The 19741-nt window shown below is 39.2% G+C and overlaps 1 protein-coding gene across 5 annotated transcripts in view; it reads right to left on the minus strand.

Moving 5' to 3' along the window:
• Window positions 1–19741, minus strand: part of SMARCA2 (SWI/SNF related BAF chromatin remodeling complex subunit ATPase 2) — a 118377-nt gene that overhangs the window by 55777 nt on the left and 42859 nt on the right. For all 5 annotated transcript variants that reach the window (XM_070938625.1, XM_070938626.1, XM_070938628.1 and 2 more), the window contains exons 9-15: window positions 19476–19649; window positions 17777–17947; window positions 12921–12974; window positions 5300–5430; window positions 4416–4476; window positions 1345–1445; window positions 1056–1203 (exon numbers count right to left, since the gene is read on the minus strand). In XM_070938625.1, coding sequence (XP_070794726.1) covers window positions 1056–1203; window positions 1345–1445; window positions 4416–4476; window positions 5300–5430; window positions 12921–12974; window positions 17777–17947; window positions 19476–19649 — 840 coding nt within the window. The remainder of the gene's footprint in view (window positions 1–1055; window positions 1204–1344; window positions 1446–4415; window positions 4477–5299; window positions 5431–12920; window positions 12975–17776; window positions 17948–19475; window positions 19650–19741) is intronic.

The raw sequence follows: 19741 nt of genomic DNA on the forward strand, positions 1-19741 counted from the left end.
GGTGAAAACTTATTTTAAAAAAAAAATAGCTAAACAAAAGATTAGCACTGGTATCAATGTAAAATGTTTGTTTATAAGAACAGCCTTAGGAAACTGGAAGAAAAGCTGGACAATTGAATAAAGATTCCTCAGCCCACAGAAGGAGAGGAGGTGTCAAAGGCACTTCAGAAGGGACCCTCCCTAGTTTTCCAGAGAGTAAAAGAAAAGGATGGGAGAAATATTTTCAGATTTGCAAGATTCTATTAATTCAACCTTACAATATGATACAACTTCTTTAGCAATTTATGTTCAGATGGAAAGAAACATCTGTTTGTAGCATCACTAGGCATATATAATGCCTATGCTTCTTGTATAGCAATAGCACTTAAGACTTATATAGTGCTTTACAGCCCTCTCTAAGCCGTTTACAGAGTCAGCATATTGCCCACAACAATTTGGGTCCTCATTTTACCCACCTCGGAAGGATGGAAGGCTGTACCTGCACCAAATCAAAGATTATGGATATCCAAGAAAGAAGAAAGCAGATAAGCTTGAGCCTGGTCCATAACATAATTTGCATGATCCCTGGGCTGAAATCTGCATGATATATATATATTGTTGCACAAAATGATTTTTGGCATGCTACTAGGACAGAAGTATGAATTCATACAACCATCGCAATAAGAAGAATGGGCACTGAAGCTCTGACCAGTTTTCCAAGGAACTGTCAAAGGCAAAATGTTTTCAAACCCTGTCCTAATAAAAACTTAATAAATAAAGGAAGTCTTACTATCAGTCAAAGTTAAGACTTACGCGGGCAATTCAGTGAAGAAAGGGGCAGAATCTGGTATGCTTCAAAATATGGACCAGACAATGGAGAAAGGGAGTCATGTTTTTTATTGTGTTATATATCCTAAAATATTCAAGGGTAGAATTCAAGAATCGGGCCATATCTAAACAGAATGATTTGGTAAATCTGAAATAGTCCAGCTTTTTAAAGGAGACTAATTATGGTACAGTTTAAGGATCCGTGGCACGAAGCTCCTGTTGGAGCAATTTCCAGCTAGTATGCTTGCCTGGTAATGTTTCAGGGTGCCGTTGATAAGAAGAGAGGACTGCTTATCCACTCTCTCAGCGATTGCATGAGCCACTGTATAGTAAGACTGAGAGCCTCTTGCACTGTACTGCATGCTGTATTCGTCATCCACATCTTGTTTGGCTGTCCTATAAAGCAAGGAATGGTTCATTTTTAATTTCGCATTGATGACTTGTTTGCCATTTTATTTCTTAAAACGTGCAGAAATCCGATCTAGAAAGGGGAGCATGCTAAATGCTTTGCTGTCTCTGCTCTCCCAAATTACTCACTCGATGATTTGCTTAGCGTCTTTTTCTGAAACATCTTCAGTGTTGGGATCCAGATGTATCTTTTCATCTAATTCTTGTCTACTTGATTCATCTTCATCTTCCTGCAAGGTTGAGGGGAAAGAACAACAACCCTTGAAGTCAATCCCACATGAAATGTTTATCAGCAAGAACTCCAAAGGCCGGCTACAATTTTCCATTATGTTTTGCTTCCCTCCCCAATTTCCTCTCCCTCGTAAAACAAGAAACTGCCCCACTGAGATTTATAGAGAAGTAGCTTTTGTTAGTAAAAAAAAAAAAAAAAGTTTAGCCTGATTATAGGAAATTGGTTTTATAATTTTGCAATATGAATAAATAAGTTTGCAACATACAAGTTCTGATGCTTTTAAAATAACCAGTGGAGGTGAACATTCTGTTTTGTGGGATTGTTTTTTTTTTAAATTATTCTGACTTTATTTTTATTAATAACGTAAGGTGGCAAACATAATACTCTTTCCTCTTCCTATTAGAAAAACAATTTCCCTGTGAAGTAGATTGGGCTGAGAGAGAGTGACTGGCCCAAAGTCACCCAGCCAATTTTTCATGCTAAAGGCAGGACTAGAACTCAGAACTAGTCCAAGTCACTGTACATGACACCAGCAGAATATCTGACATGTATTCCATGTGTGGCATTTCTCACACAGTTTTTTCACTATATATACCTCAGGTGAGTTAAACTTTTTCTACTTTTAACCATAATTGGGAAGAATTCAAAGCTTTGTAGGTGGGATAGGTCTCATCTATTGCTCTTCTTGTCTCCTTAGTCCCTAAAATAAATTATTCTGCTGGGTCAGAACCATAAGCCTCTGTAATGGACAGAAAAGATTAGCAAATATAAGACTGGGACATTGAGATTCCAAAGCAAAAGCCAAAAAAAAAAAAAAGGGTACAGTATATAAATCTTACAGATTTAATAAAAACTCAAAGCACTTGCCCTTGTGTTGCTCTATAGCCGTGATGGTGAACCTATGGTAAGCGTGCCACAGGTGGCACGCGGAGCCATATCTCTGGACACGCAAGCGTTGCCCTACCTCAGCTCCAGCATGCATGTGCGCGCTGGCCAGCTAATTTTCGGGCCTTCCAGGCCCACCGGAAGTCAGGAAATGGGCTGTTTCCGGTCTTCGGAGGGCCCCCGGGGGATGGGAAACGCCGTTTTTGCCCTCCCCAGGCTCTAAGAAAGCCTCTGGAGCCTGGGGAGGGTGAAAAATGGGCCTACTGGGCCCGCCGTGCCAAACAGGCACATTGAATTATGGGTGTGGGCACACACGTGCGCTCCCCCCCTGCACTCTCCCTCGCTTTTGGCACGTGATGGCAAAAATGTTAGCCATCACTGTTCTATAGCAATGCATATTTACTTCCCTAGCTATTGGCAGTAGTTTTAATGGCAGTTTTAAAAATTACTCAATACATCCTTGGCTGCAAATATCACAAAGCAAACACAAAAAAGCCTCTCCCCCTCAAAAAAAAAAATCCTCACACACTACTTTTCCACTTCTAAACCATTTAATGAGAAACTGATTAAAATATAATAGTTTTCAGACAAGCTGTATGAAGGAAAAAATATCCAAGAAGATGTATTACCGATTATATTAAAAATTAACAATCTATATCCATTTTGATGAACTGCAATATCTTTAAAACTAAACCCATATTACTTACTGTGATTAACAACCATCAGTAATCAAAAAGAAATCTGGCATCCTTCGTTGCTTAAAGATTTATAACTAGGTATTTTTCCAGTTAGTTAATTAGGTTATAGTACAGTAATTTATGACCCAATTGAAACATTTTATTTAGACAAGAAAAGTCACACAAATTAGTATTATTATGGCTTATTATTGTTATGCTACAAGGAAACTGGGAGACTGGATGATACACGGTGGATTTTATTTTAATTAGGTTCTTTGTTTCTTTATTTATTGGCATTTCTATTCCTGCTCTAAATTATACAACCTCATGGCAAATTAAAACAGTAAATTAAAATAATATATAACACACCATAATAAAATAAATAAACCTGATCATTCATAAAACCAAAGAAACAATATGATGCCTAAATAAACTGACCATGGACACCATCAACTTGGAGAACTTCCAACTACTAAATTCCCTATGGAACAGCCGCTTTCCAGAAGAATTGTGTTTGTTTGTGATAGTGGTGAATATCTATAGCTTGGGTGTAAGATGAGGGTGGAGGTTCGTTCTCTGAGCTTGTGGATTGGTTTCTGAATGTTTTGTTACTAGGCTAGGTAACATCTTCAGCGGAATTGAGGGGATGTCAGTGTCGGTGTTTTTCTGCTTATAAGGGCTTTGTGCGGTCACAAGACCTACTGACCACACAAAGCCCTTATAAGCAGAAGAACACCTACAGTAGCCTGGTAATGAAACATTCAATCTACAAGCTCAGAGAATGAACCTCCACCCTCAATTGTGTTTGCACTGTTTAGCCTCAGTAGGCAGATTGTGTAAACTGGAGTTCATGACTAAGAAACATTACGCTTGGGCCTTCCAGCCTCAACCTTACAGATATTGGGGATAGGTAACCAGGATAAACTAATGCAATGAGTTCTACCTGAGGCTACCTTTGAATATTATTCCGTAGCTACCACTGATACAAAACACAGCTGCCACACCACACCACACAGAATGGCTCTACCTGGAAAAGGTAGTCTTGAAGATACCTTGGATCCAGGACAATGAAGAGTTGTAAAAGCACTCTGAATGGTACCCTGAAGCCCTCTGGCAACCGAGAGTGGCCACTGTCAATGAAGCTGGATGAAGATGCTCTCATCCCTTAGCATGTAGGCAGCTGAGTTTTCTACCAATTGTAGCTTTTTAATGGTATGCAAAGGTAACTCAAAGGTAACATGCACAATACACTGTGGAAGTCTATTCAGGTACTTATTTCGCAGTATTACATAGTTGTACCTATAACTTCAATAGTTAAGATTTATTTTTTGCATGCTTATTTTTACTCTGTTATCAAAAATATTCTTCTAGATAAAGAGCTACATCAAGAGAGAGTGTTCACTTACATCTTCTTCATATTCTGAGCCACTTTCATCTTCACTGTCTGACCTGGGAGCAACTTCATAGCTGGTCAGGAAGAAGCAGGTGAAACAGTATGAGTAAGGGAACTCCTCCAAAATAGCAACCCTTTAAAAATATTTCTAAGAAAAAAGTATTTCAGAGAAGTACAAAAATAACATTAAAGTTATCAAAGAAATCCAGTATGGGAGAAATCATTCATCGACTTCCAGAGGAAACAAATTGGCTCACAGTGCTAAAATTATTGCTCCACAATAACTAGTCACAATGGGCAGAGCTTACTTACATCCATTGTGTTCTGCTCAAAAATGTGCTCAGAGTTGACTTTCCTCAGAAAAATGCACCCCTCCATAAGTAAATATTTAAGAAAGATCCATAGAAGCTTGTGCATTTAGAAATAAATAGATTTTAATAAACATATAGTAATAAAGCTGCATATTAAAGCACGTTGCAGATAACAAAAGCTGCAAATTTTTGAGCAAACCGTGACCAAACACAATACAAGAGCCATGGTGGCACAGTGGTTAGAGTGCAGTACTGCAGGCTATTTCTGCTGATCACTAGCTGTCAGTAGTTTGACAGATCGAATCTCACCAGGCTCAAGGTTGACTCAGCCTTCGATCCTTCCAAGGTCGGTAAAATGAGGACCCAGATTGTGGGGGGCAATATGCTGACTCTGTAAACCGCTTAGAGAGGGCTGTAAAGCTATTGCTACTGCTATACATAAAAAAACCCTACAATGCTAATATGGATGGGGTTTAGAACCATTTACATATGTGTAAATTAAAATAAAAAAATCTGCAAATACTTAGGCTGCATGACTGTAATGCAAAAGCATTGGGTTATGCATTAGGAGGTAAACATTACTTACCCTGGGTTCATTTCTAACCAAGCATCCAATTGACTTGCTTTAGGAGCTTCTGGTCCAAGGAGAACTTTGCCTGTTTCTGTATGAGTTACCTTGACCGGGAGATCGCTCATCTGACTGCTCTCATCTATGAGCTAAATATGAAGGAGAAGCATATATTTGAATTTGTGCAGAGAATAGGATTCTGTGAGACAAAGAGTGAAAATAGGTTCTAGTAAATTCAAAGTTCTTAATATCACACCATTTATTTATTTAGCCCCACGCAGAGAACCCCAAAAAAGGAAGGATTTAAGAGGAAAAAAATGTGCCTACTCAAAAAACACTTGGGACTTACTCCCTTTCAAACTAAACCCTGTATAATTTATGTTATCACATGATGCAACCTGACTGGAGGTACCCCGTGTGCAACCCTGAATCTTCATAAAGTATGTAGCTCGATGAGGGAGAAAGTATGCCAGGTCACACAGTAACATAGATAGATAAAGAAATTAAACAATTTATATTTCGGTGGAAACACTGTCATAACTTTAAATGTCTTCATTTAAAGGAGATAGGTTTAATAGGGTAAGTTTAAAGGTTAGAACTGAATTGCTGCCTTGTTGTGGAAGGGAGTGCTCCTGGAAGAGGTGAGTAAAGAGCATCAGGACTGGATGCCAGGAGTTATACTCCCAGTAGTATGAACTCAGTGTGAACTCATCCCATCTGTTCAGATAAAGGAAGCAGGCATCTATATCAAGGACTATAGCAGGCATCAAGAAATCAAGGACCGCTTGGAAGAAGACAATGATGTTGATAAATGGCAGATTATGGGCCCCTCAGACTGGTTGTCGCTAAAGGCCTTTTAGAGTACTACAGACAATCCCTGACTTATGACTGATCATTTAGCAACAGTTCAAAGTTATAAGAAGCCTCCTAAAAGGGATGTAAAACCTGGTTTCCAAGTTTTGACATCAGACCCCCTTCCTGCATTCATGTGACTGCATTTTGGGCACTTAGCAAGTGGTCCGCATTTGCAGTGCCCATGATTTACAGTTTCTGGCAAAACACAGGCCCATAGTGAACACTGGGTTCACTTAACAATCACTGCAAAAAAAAAAAAAGAGGCCCAGTTGCATGGTGACCTGTTTTACGAGCATCATGGGTTTTGCTAGGACTACCACTCCCGGGGGGGAGTGCGGGAAGATCCCTTGCAAGGCCGCGCTGAGGATTTTGTGCAATTCCTGCATGATAAAGTCGCTCGGATTCGGGATGGCTTGGACTCCGATTGGATGAGTCCAGGGGAGGAGACAGGAGCAGGCCTTGAGAATATTATCTGGGAGGAGTTTGATCCTGTGGCTCCCGAGGATGTGGACAGGGTTCTGGGTAGGATTAGTGCCGCCACATGTTTATTGGACCCGTGTCCCTCCTGGTTGGTACTGGCCTCCCGGGAGGTTACACGAGGCTGGCTCCAGGGGATTATAACTGCTTCTCTGAGTGAGGGTGCCTTTCCCGCCTTGAAAGAGGCGGTGGTGAGGCCCCTCCTCAAGAAGCCTTCCCTGGACCCGGCTGAATTAGCTAACTACCGTCCGGTCTCCAACCTTCGTTTTGTGGCGAAGGTTGTTGAGAGTGTGGTGGCACGACAACTGCCCGGGCACCTGGATGAAGCTATCTATCTAGACCCGTGCCAGTCGGGCTTCAGGCGGGGGCACAGCACAGAAACGGCATTGGTCGCGTTGGTGGATGATCTCTGGAGGGCTCGGGACAGGGGTTGCTCCTCTGTCCTAGTCCTATTAGATCTCTCAGCGGCTTTTGATACCATCGACCATGGTATCATGCTGCGGCGGTTAAGAGGGTTAGGAATAGGGGGCACCGTTCTGCGGTGGTTCTCCTCCTTCCTCTCTGACCGCTCGCAGTTTGTGTTGGCAGGGGGGCAGAGGTCGACCTCGAGGCATCTCGCATGGGGAGTGCCACAAGGGTCGGTCCTCTCGCCCCTTCTGTTCAACATTTATGTGAAGCCACTGGGTGAGATCATCCGTGGTTTTGGGGTGAAGTGTCATCTGTACGCTGATGATACTCAGCTGTACATTTCCACCCCAGACCACCCCAACGATGCCCTTGCTGTGATGTCTCGCTGCCTGGAGGCCGTGCGGGTCTGGATGGGGAGGAACAGGCTCAGACTCAACCCGTCCAAGACCGAGTGGCTGTGGCTGCCGGCGTCCCGATATAGTCAGCAGGTGCCATCGCTGACTATTGGGGGTGAATCTTTGCCCCCCACAGAGAGGGCTCGCAATCTGGGTGTCCTCCTGGATGCACGGCTGTCTTTAGAAGAGCATATGACGGCCGTGGCCAGGGGGGCCTTTTATCAGGTTCGCCTGATCCGCCAGTTGCAGCCCTTTCTGGACCGGGACGCCTTGCGCACGGTCACTCATGCCCTTGTCACCTCCCGGCTGGACTATTGTAATGCTCTCTACATGGGGCTCCCCTTGAAGAGCACTCGGAGGCTCCAACTGGTCCAGAATGCGGCCGCGCGGGTGGTTATGGGCGCAACCCGTTGTGCCCGTGTGACACCCCTCCTGCGCGAGCTGCACTGGCTCCCAGTGGTCTTCCGGGTGCGATTCAAGGTGTTGGTTACCACCTTTAAAGCGCTCCATGGCATAGGACCCGGGTACCTTCGAGACCGTCTTCTGCCACCAATAGCCTCCCACCGACCAGTCCGCTCCCACAGAGAGGGTCTCCTCAGGGTGCCATCAGCCAAGTTATGTCGGCTGGCGACACCAAGGGGGAGGGCCTTCTCTGTGGGAGCCCCAGCCCTGTGGAATGAACTGCCCCCAGAAATACGCAAGATCTCCGACCTCCGGGTGTTTCGTTGCGCATTGAAGACCCTGTTGTTCCGCCAGGCCGGGCTATCGACTTAATAATTTTAAATTGGGGTATTTTAAATTTTTGGGGTTTTAAATCGGCCAAATTTATTTAATTATTTTAATTTTTAATTATTGTTGTGTCTTGTGTTTTTAAATTGGCTGTACACCGCCCTGAGTCCTTCGGGAGAAGGGCGGTATAGAAATAAAATTATTATTATTATTATTAATGTTTAGGATGTGGCTAAATTAAAGCTTTTGCACTGTCTAGTCGCTGCTATTACCATGAAAGAAAAGAAAACATGAAGCTGCAAATGGAATTATAGTTTGAACTTGGAACTATAGTAGAAAGCATGAAGATGGGAAAGCTCAAATCGGTGAAAAATGAAATGAACACACTACACATTGACATCTTGGACATCTGCAAATTGACATTGATAGGAATTGACATTTTAAATCAGAAGATCATACTGTTTACTACTCAGGACAAAAAAAATAAAATAAAAAGAAATTTCATAGCCAGGAAGGATATAGCAAAAATAGTGTAGGCTACACCCAAGTAACATCAGTAAGTTTTCATAATCAATCCTTTAATATTACAGTTATTCAGGTTTAAATCCGAACCACAGATGCAGACAAAGAAAAAAAGTGTAGGTGTTTTATGGTCAAATTCAATCTGAAATTGACAGAATAGGCAAGCAAGATCTGGAAACAATCTGCAGTTTGGAGATTGCAATGCCAAAGTTAAAATAGTAAGGAGGAAAACACAGCTGTCTTGTTCAGCCTAGGAAACAGAAATGAAGAAGTAAAGTGAATTATCTATTTTTGCCAATTTAATGATGCCTTTATTATTAATAAATTCTTCAGACAACAAAACAACAGTTATGTACATGGTTTTCGCCAGGAGCACACAGAAATCAAGGTACAAGGAAATAAAAGAGCTCAGTTATAACAGCAAAGACATCATCAAAGGCTTTGAAACAGACCATGTGAACTGCTTATGTGCAAGTTCCAAATCAAAGTAAAGCCGAAGAACAAAGCCAACCAGTTTCCAACACAGGAGCTTGACCACAGATGCATCATTTTCAATAACAACATTGGGAACTTCAACGAAGGCCTGAAGCACATTTATAGGGAGCCAAGGAATGAAATCTAAGACATCAAGAATGAATATGAAAAGAGACTGCCAAATACCAAGAAACAGAAGAAATCAAACTGGATATCAGAACAGATGGTGAACACTGCCAGGAAGAGAAGAGAAGCCAAGAAAGACAAAGATCTCAGGAAGGAAATTAACAATTTCAGAGAACTGTTAAAAGAGACAAAGGAGCTGTATTACAATTTTGGTAGAGGAATATAATGTGGAGAGAGACCAAAAACAAGGGAAGTCCTTTGAAAGATGTCTGAAGGAGCTTCCAACCTTAAATTGGACACCAATGAATAGATAGTGACCAATCCAAAGAGGAACAAACAGATGGAAGTAGTACACTGAAACTGAGTGTAACCAGATGCCAACATCTAAAAATACTTTGGAAGATATTCTGAATTTATAAGAACTTCTAATGGCAGAAGATGAAATTAGCACTACAGCAATCACCAAGCTGGAAAGCTACAGGAACTGATGGAATATCTACAGAAATATTACAAGCAACAGAAGAATCAATAATGGTTGTAACCAAACTATGCCAGCAAATCTGGACAAAAGCTGGACATTGGCCCACAAATTAGAAGAGTTACCAGTAGCAAAGAAAGGAGATTTACGCGATTGCATAAAATTCTCTATTTCACATGTTAGCAAAGTACTTGTTAGGATCATCTAATCATGCAATCTTGCTCAGAAAAGGGAACGCCAGATGTTCAAGCTGGTTTTAGAAAAGACAGAGGACCAAGATTCATTATTGCTGATGCACCCTGGATAATTGAGAAAGCCAAAGAATGCGCAAAATAAATTGACATGTAGTTCATCCATTCTAGAAAGACCTTGAATGAATCGATCCGAATTGTGGAATGTCTTCAAGAAACTGGGATTCCTAGAATATATTATTGTCTTCATATGAAACGTACACAAAGGATAGGGACACACCAACCAAATAGAAAAGTGGCTCCAGCTTGGCAAAAGGATGAGAAGGTACTCCTTCCTTCCTTCCTTCCTTCCTTCCTTCCTTCCTTCCTTCCTTCCTTCCTTCCTTCTTTCCTCCCTCCCTCCCCATCTCCTTTTATTCTTTATTCAATCTATATGCTGAATATATAATGAGGGAAACAGTACTGGAAGAAGATTTTAAGATTGGATAACATCAATAACCAGTTCGCTCCCATAGAGAGGGACTCCTCAGGGTGCCGTCGGCCAAACAATGTCGACTGACGGCCCCCAGGGGGAGAGCCTTTTCTGTGGGGGCACCTACCATCTGGAACGGGCTTCCCCCGGAGTTACGAAACATCCAAGACTTACGCATATTCCGCCGTGCCCTGAAAACATTTCTATTCCAACAAGCTGGTCTGGCCTAACTCCCTTTTTAATTGGCTTTTAAACTGGCTTTTAAATTGGGTTTTAAACCTCTTTAGATAAATTTGGATGTTTTTTAATCTTTGAGCCTAAATTACTTAATCTGTTTCTTAATAGTTTTTAACTTCTATATGTATTTGTATTTATTATGGCTGTTCACCGCCCTGAGTCCTTCGGGAGTAGGGCGGTATACAAATATGAAAAATAAATAAATAAATAAATAAATAAATAACCTGCCCTACGTTGATGACGCTACTTTGATAACTGAAAATGCAAATGATGTACAAAATCAAGGAACACAGGAAAAAACATGAGATTACATGTTGTCTTCCTTAAAATAAGGAAGACTACACTAATGTTAATTGTAAAATAATCAACCTGTGAAGTGACTAGATACTGAACTAGTGCACCATTTTTGCCTTTTAATATCAACTATCAACATTAACAATTTAAAAAATGCCATATGCTAGGATTGGGTAAGGTTTTCCTTGTGCACATTCTATGGAAGTGGAAGTTGGATTTTGAAAGCAAGACACTTTTGGATTTTGGTGTTGGAGAAGACTCTTGAGAATAACAGGAAAACAAACAAATAGATCGTTGAACAAATCAATCCAAAATTCTCCCTTGGGAGAATGTTGTTTTGGAAATAATGTTTTCAAAATATGACAGGCTCAAACTGTCATATTTTGGAAACATTATGCAAAGAATAAGCTTCCTTAAGAATGCTAGGAACATTAATAATGTTAATAACGCTAGGGCAAGTGGAAGGAAAAGGAAAATGATCAGCAGCATGGTGGATGGACCGAATTACAACAGCAATATGAATTACAACAGCAATATGATTGCAACATTGAGAGATATAATAGGCTGGGTTGAGAACAGATCATGTTGAAGAAAGTTTATCTATGCAGTTGCTAAGAGTCTATCTTAACTTGATGGCACTTCATCAATTCAACCCTATGAGCTTACTATTGACCTTTAAGTTAGTCTCACTGATTTCAGTGAGACTTTCTAAGGAAACATGCAATGTCTTTGACTGCAGTGGGATTACTTTCAGATATAACTGTACACCAGATTATCTCAATGGCTTATAAAAACATCTCAGTCATTTTAAGTAATCTTGGAGCAAAGTTTCAAATAATAATGTGTGTCATATTTCTAGCATAAGACATCAGCATAGAAACTTTATGGTTATTATAGTGCATTCTAGCACGCTCATTAGTGAGATAGCTCATTAAGTAGAAGTGTACTCATTAAAAACTTCAATTAGATGTGTTGGACAAAGTGTCTTGCATTAAACCAATTTACTAGACATCTTATTGCATATGACAAAAGAAAGCATACGGTAAATCTACTAATGTTAATGTGCCTGATTAGATAGACTGTAATAATCCAATTTACTGATGAAGGGCAAAGCTAAAACTGTGTTTTTTCATGTTGCAAAAGCAAAATATTTTGTAGCTGATTCCAAAATATAATTTTAAATGATGCCAACTGTATGGATGTTAATATGAAATATACTATTACCTAGCCTATATAACTGTAACCTCCAAATTATATATTAAGAAATCATGATCATTAGGATTTTCTTTAAAGTTTTCCTTATTTATGCTGCATCTATATAAATGGTAACCTCATGCTTCAATCTATCATTTACAATCAATAGAAGGCAACATCTAAGCAATTAAGCTAATGTTAATTTACATCCATCTTTTTCTACATTCTAACCTTGTATTTACAACCTCCTTTAAATATGATGAGGGAGGAAAATAATGATATCAAAAATACATACAATTTTAAAATAAATACAGCATATACAAGCCTAGACATAGTAAGTAAAACTGAATATACAAGATGCTTCTGCCGATGAGAAATTAAAGGCAAGTTAGTTTTCTCAGTTCTCACTTCCCCTTGCAAATCCAATAAAGAGCATGTTAGATGAGAAAGTGATTCCAAGGCCAAGGGAGAACTATATGGATTGAAGTTCCTTTGTTGAAGAACTTTTAAAATTTAGGATCTTATTTTGTATAATTGGTTTTACTACTATTGACAAAAGATGTTACATAGAGGCTTCATTATCTGTAATATAATTTATAAACAGGATTATTGCTTTCTAAAAATATCTATAATTCATGCTGAGGAAAATAGTTCTTTGTGTTAACCTTGTTGCCCCACTGCTCCCAAATTTATTGAAATATAAAATGTGACATTTTGTTTAGCATTATAGTAAAAGTAACAGCTAACACTTTTGAAATGCTTCCTCAGAGGAAAATAGAATTCTTACTTCTCCATCAGGACCAAGTCCAGATCCTATTCCTTCCATGTTGTCTTCTACCTTCTGAAATAAAAACACATGGATAGTTAATATTTCAGCAGAAGTTCTGTTTAAAAATATTTAAATTGTAATTTTCTTAAGTGATGGCGGAAAGCAAATGCCCCAGTTGAGAAGATGGCTCAAGGGGCGATTAGCTTGGACTTTTGCTACACAAACTGAAGAGGGCAAGGTCTAACTCCATCCCCACCCCACTCCAAAAATTGAGCCTTATCTAGTCTTTCCCAGCTGAAAGACGCCAGTCTGAGTAGATTCCTGTGAAATGGTCACAGAAAAATAAAGTAGCTAGTTTGAACTCTACATGTATGGATCTGTTTCTTCACACCTAACACTTTACTGAATTTTGTGCAATTAGACAGGTCCTTTCAGAGTCACACTGAAGTCACACTGATTACATATTTAAGTATAAACAAAATGATACATTTTCCAACTGCATACTGTCTCTAGACTAGTCCCCTTATTTAAAGCAGGAAATGAAATGCTATAATTACATCATGCCTTAGAAACTGGAACTTGTTCATAATTTAATTATATCCAAAAATGAATCCAGTTTATCATTTATTTCATCATTTATATTCCACTTCTAATTCAACAGACCCTGGATAGTCATACACAATATACAGGAAGTCCTCGATTTACAACCACAACTGAGCCCAGAATTTATGTTGCTAAGTGAGAAATTTGTTAAGTGAATTTTCTCCCATTTTACGACTTTTCTTGCCACATTTGTTGAGTGGATCACTGCAGTCGTTAAATTAGCAACACGGTTGTTAAGTGAATCTGGTTTCCCCATTGACTTTGCTTGTCAGAAGGTCGCAAAAGGTGATCACATGACCCTTGGGTACTGCAACCGTCATAAGTATGAACCAGTTGCCAAGCATCCAAATGTAAATCACGTGACTATGGGGTTGCTGCAATGGTTGTACATGTGAAAAATGGTCATAAGTCACTTTTTTTAGTGACACTGTATCTTTGAATGGTCACTAAGCAAACTGTTTTAAGTCAAGGACTGCCTGTATGTTTTAAAACCAATATATTTAGGAGTAGTTCAAAAAAATCCTCTAAGTTCCAAATGGCCTGTTTCCTTTCCAAACGCCAAGACAGCAGGACCTGACAACATCTCAGGGATAGGTAATTCCAGAAAGTCAGGGCCAACACCAAAAAGGCCTGCTTTCAGCTACTTTCTGAATGGAAACTGCAATATCCACTTGCAAGCCAATCACACAAAATAAGCAGACCTCCATTTGAAGAATATGGTTCCATAGTATGACACAAGGACCCAAGCCATACAGCTTTAGAAGTAATAAACGCACTCTGAATTATAGCTGAAGATAAAATGGCAACCAGTGCAGCAGCCATAATCTAGATGTCCCATTGCTAAAGTGAATCTCCCCCACCTTCAGAGTACCACACTCCGTACCAAATGGAAGCTTCGGAGATGTCTCCAAGTAGAGAGGACACTGCAGTAATGCAAATTTTATCAGCTTCTAGCTCTGAAAACTTTTCCCAGCAATTCCTGCTGTTATCCGTGCCTTGGGATGCGTTTTCCTTCTACTCAATTTCATTTCTAGATGTGCCCACGTTGGGAAGTGAAGAAGCCAGGATGGGAGGAAGAATGTTACTAATGCTCCCTACCTCTACTCATCGGTCAGCAGGACTTAACTCCTAATAAATGTGCAGAAAAAGGAATTATAAGTGTCAGGAACCTTTTCTGCTGAGTTGGGAAAAGATTATCATTTGATTTTAAAGATGGATTTGGGGTTGAGAGGCGGGCACATGTTGATGCATACTCTGCAAACGAGTTGCTTTTAGCAATGGATGGAGGAGAAATAATTTCTATGGAACGAAAATCAATTGATTTTAAAAAGAGGTGGGGGCCAATGATTTAAATGTGTAAGCAATCCTCAAATAATCATCTTAGTAACACTGAATTAATTTTTAGCCGGCTCTACCCCTTTTTGGGGAATGCAGTGCTTCCTATCACAACTGTGGCTCTTAAGCTTCTTTGTAGGAGGATGCCAATTGCTGGTACTATATTGGTGAGTTTGAGTAGAAGTTCCATTTCAGTCATACCTCCTAAAGGTATGGAGGTTTGAAACAAGAAGGAAGTGTGTTTCCATCCCATTGTTTCTCCCCACTGAGCTCTTCCTGCATTCAGGCAAATACCTGAACAAGCATTTTGCTTCTTCTTGCAAAATTCTAACCAGAGATCCTACTCAGGAGCACCCTCTGGTATGGAGAGAAATCTATGATTTGCTGGACCTCACTGAAGTGGACCCCATCAAGAAGTTGGTAGGGGCAGCAAAGGCTGCAATTGTAATTAGTTGGGCAGTGACAGGCAAATAGGAAGGAGAGTTGTGGTCATCTGTGTTGCATCAAAGACTTTAGAGTCTTTGACACACCTGAAAGGTGGCAGGTGTGTGTCTCTAGCCTAACTGCTAAAACCCTGTTCTGGCTTTTATTTACCTTGTTTTCTTCTTTTCCTGGTAGTGGTACAAAATATAGAAAACTATTTACACAAAACCTGGCAGAAAGCCAACGTCAAGCAAATCCTGGTGGCAGGCAGATGCAGAAAGCAGATAGCTCTTTATTTTATTATTATTATTATTATTATTTATTAGATTTCTATACCGCCCTACTCCCGAAGGACTCAGGGCGGTGCACAGCCAAACAATAAAAACACATACAATACAAAATTTAAAAAATAGAATAAAATCAAATTAAATAATTTTGGCCCCGACAAATTTAAAACCCCAAACTTTTAAAACCAATTTAAAATTGAATATATAAATACTAAAAGATATTTAAAATTTTAAAAATCTTTTATAAAAGAGGGGGAAAATTAGGCCAGGCCGGCCTGGTGAAATAGTAAGGTCTTTAAGGCGCGGCGGAAGGTGCGCAGATCCGGGATCCTCCGTATCTCTGGGGGGAGCTCGTTCCAGATAGTACATTGCCTAAAAGCTTATTTTAACAGCAAGCAGTCTCAGCAACTAAGAGGAGGCCTTCTATATATTAAAAAGGGCCTGTAATGTCACACCTCCTCTTAATTAGCTCTGTTAAAGAGCTGCTCAGAAATGAGAGTTTAAACAGGACTTCACATGCAGGATGTTAAGCACAAAGGAGCCACGTATTATCCTACGTATGAATAATGCCCAAGCATATAAAATTGCAACGGAAGACCATTAAGCCTTTGATGAAAAAATAGCAAAGAAAAGGTGAAAACAAACAAGATGAGGAAATATTTGTAACAGATAGGCTAGATAACACATTTACAATTCTTTAAAGGTTTATCAGACCAGAATACTGTAATTTTACAAAAAGAAACACCTTGCTTTGAATTGCTTATAATTCTTAGACATTACCTTACCTTGGTTAGGACCTGAATTATTAAGTTTCTACCAGTGTTAGACTGTGAATCTAACTGTCAATTACCCACATATAATAAGGATTATGTATTAGGCATCATGTTATATTTGTGTTTCAATGAGTTAGAACACTTCATATTATCAAGTTCCTTATCACAGATATTCCTAACTATAGTTCTAATTAGCAAGAGGGATTTGTTCTGATAAAAACATTTCATTAGTTAGACAGTAGTGTTACCATTTAATGATTCTAAGTTCAATCAAATATACGTCACCCTAAAGAATGTTAAAAACAACTTTAAGTATACCTTACATCTCTTTTTATTAAAGAAAAATCAATTTTACGATATGAAAGGATAAGGGCTAACTTAAAAAGGAGTCATTTTTGCATATTAATCCATTTTAAATATTGAAAACACAGTAAAATGCTTCTTTCAGGAGCCTATTTAAAAATATGTACGGTAATTTATAAAATGAGCCAGGGTCAGATTTTAACGGAACATGAGCATGTACAGTATACTGAAATGTGGGTCATTTCATTTCCATTTTTTCCCTTGCCATTAGAATTGCCCAGCTTATTAAGGTCCCTTCCCCAAGGTACAGGGATATAACAAGCAGCATTCAGAAGTGGGAGACTCCAAAAATCTATCTACCAAGAAGATAAAAGCAAAAGCCTCTAATATGGATTCAACAACAAACATTTATGCTTATATCACCTCAGGTTTTAACTATTTTACCCCTATTTTCAGAAGACTGTTTGGAAAGTATAGAGTACATACCTCCCTTGAGTGTCCTTTTCTTTCTCTATGTCAAATATTTTTCAACCACAGCAACATTAAGATGTGCAGACTTCAACTCCCATAATTCCCCAGCCCATATACAGGTAGTCCTCTACTTACAACAGTTCACTTAGTGACTGCTCAAAGTTACGACGACACTGAAAAAAGTGACTCATGACCATTTTTTACACTTATGACCGTTGCAGCATCCCCATGGTCACATGATTTACATTCGGATGCTTGACAACTGACTCATATTTATGACGTTTGCATTGTCCCAGGATCGTGTGATCATCTTTTGCAATTTTCTGACAAGCAAGCAAAGTCAATGAGGAAACCAGATTCACTTAACAACCATGTTACTAATTTAACAACTGCAGCGATTCACTTCACAAAAGTGGCAAGAAAAGTCGTAAAATGTGGCAAAATTCACTTAAAGGTTTCTCACTTAGCAACATAAATTTTGCGGTCAATTGTGGTCGTAAATTGAGGACTACCTGTACTAGGTTGACACACCTCAAACCTGCTGAGGTTGAGAAACACTGGGCTATGTGCATGAAAAGAACGGAGAAAACCTTCTATGAAAATGCCTTGGAAGAAAGCAAGTGCATAACAGGTGATTTCTTTAAAAGACTTTTGGTAACAACTGAACTCTATTACTTGCCTTCTTTCTTCTTCTCCTCTTCTTTTTTTCTTTGGCAGCTTGTGCTTGCTTGTGTTCCCACACCAAATTTGTCAGATTGGCCACATATTCATCAGTTTGCTGCAGCAGATAGGCTAGACGTCTGTCTTTTTTCTGATCAATGAGTTTGCGATAGCCTTCTTCATCTTCAGCCTAGTGGCATGAGCAAATGAAAATTCACGTAACGTCAAAACTTACTGCCTGATCAGCATAAAACAGTTCAAAAGGAGAGGATCAATTTGTATGTTTTAGTTTAAATCAGGCATATCCAACCTGTGGTCTATGGTCCGTGTATAGTCCTGGATGGCTAGTATTGCAGCCCAACAAGGGTGTATAAAAATATTTTTAAAAAGTAAGTTTGTTATTTAAATACATTAGTTATATATTTTACATGTGGTCCAAGACAATTCCTCTTCCCTCAAAGTGGCCCAGGCAAGCCAAAAGGTTACACTCCAATGGTTTCAATGGTTATGGGAAATGAAGTTACAAATCAGGTCTACAAATTAGACTGTACTTCCTAATCTAGGGGTATCAACTGATCACTTTATTGTTATTTAAGACATACAACATGGTGATGATTCTCAAAGCACCAGTGGAGAGTCTAGCGAGACATTTGTTTTCTACTGTTTTTAGAGAAGAGATGGGTAATATGAGGGCATCCAAATGTTTATGAACTTCAGCTTCCACAATTCCTAGCAGTAATCAAACGAAGCTTTGATTTGGGATTTGAAGTTCAATAATATTTGGAGAGAATAAACGTACCAGGTAAAACTATCAATATACTTCTTTCCTCTCACTGTGTGGAGTTTACAGTAAACACTCTCGGAAAATCTTGATTTGGGTTGAAAATTCAATTAAACATACGTCACTGATAACAATGACATTCCAAAGTTTATCATGATCAAACTACTGTTTTGATATACTATTCATTTTCAAAACATGCCTGAGAATAGCAAATAGCCGAAACATTTAATTTTTAGTATGATTCAAATATATCTGAAAGGGAAGGAAAATAATAGAGTTTGAAGAATTTGAAAGAAAGGCTATGGTATGACAAAAATTTCTACTGAGCAACAATCAATCTCTAAATATATCAGATTATCATTTTAGTATGTCTGGGAACCAGGTTCAGATAACTGTATAATAAACATTTCCCCATTTATTTTCTTCATGTAATCCAACATAAAGATGGAAATGTGTTGGGGAGACATAGATTCCCACTAACAAAGCTGTCCTTGGGGTACACTCCCTTGAATCTTTCTTTGATAACTGGAAGGCACCAGAATACATTTTTATTGCCAGGATTTTTAAAACACAAGGCATACTGGAACTGTCATGAACTGCTGCACCTATGTTCATTTTATTTTTTTGAGGCCATCTTCCGCAAAAATTAACTTGCCTCTAAATCATTGGTGTCAAACTCGTGGCTGTCACGTGATTTTTGCGACATTTCCCCCCTTTACGGAGCTGGGGTGGGCGTAGCCTGTGCGGGCCGCCAGTTTGACACCCCAGCTCTAAATCCAGGTGTATCATCTGCTTTTCTCCTGTAATTTTGATTGAATATTTTAAGGGATTCTAAAGGAACATGGTTAATATAATTTTTCCTTTAAGCTTTCTCCTCTGATCCCCAAAACAAGAACTAATTTTGCCAGTCTCCATGATTGGTTACATCACATCTTACCATCAGCCTTCTCATTCGTTCTTTCTCAATCCTCTCTGTTTCTTTCTTCTGTTCCCGTTCTGTGTTGGCATGCCAAGTAGCCACAGCTTTGGAAAGCTTCTGAATTTTTCCAGCCACTGACCGATGGTATTCTTTAAAATCTTTAGCATGCTGTAAAATGCTATTGAGATATTCCTGTTAAAATAATAGTAATAACTGTCAACTGAGGGCAGGAAACCAACAAACTTAGCAAAATCATTTAAGTACACGAGAGCAGTATTTTTTTA

Source organism: Pituophis catenifer, unplaced genomic scaffold, assembly GCF_029215685.1.
Source record: "Pituophis catenifer annectens isolate HBS135680 unplaced genomic scaffold, rPitCat1.0.hap2 SCAF_2, whole genome shotgun sequence".
In the NCBI taxonomy this organism is placed as follows: domain Eukaryota; kingdom Metazoa; phylum Chordata; class Lepidosauria; order Squamata; family Colubridae; genus Pituophis; species Pituophis catenifer.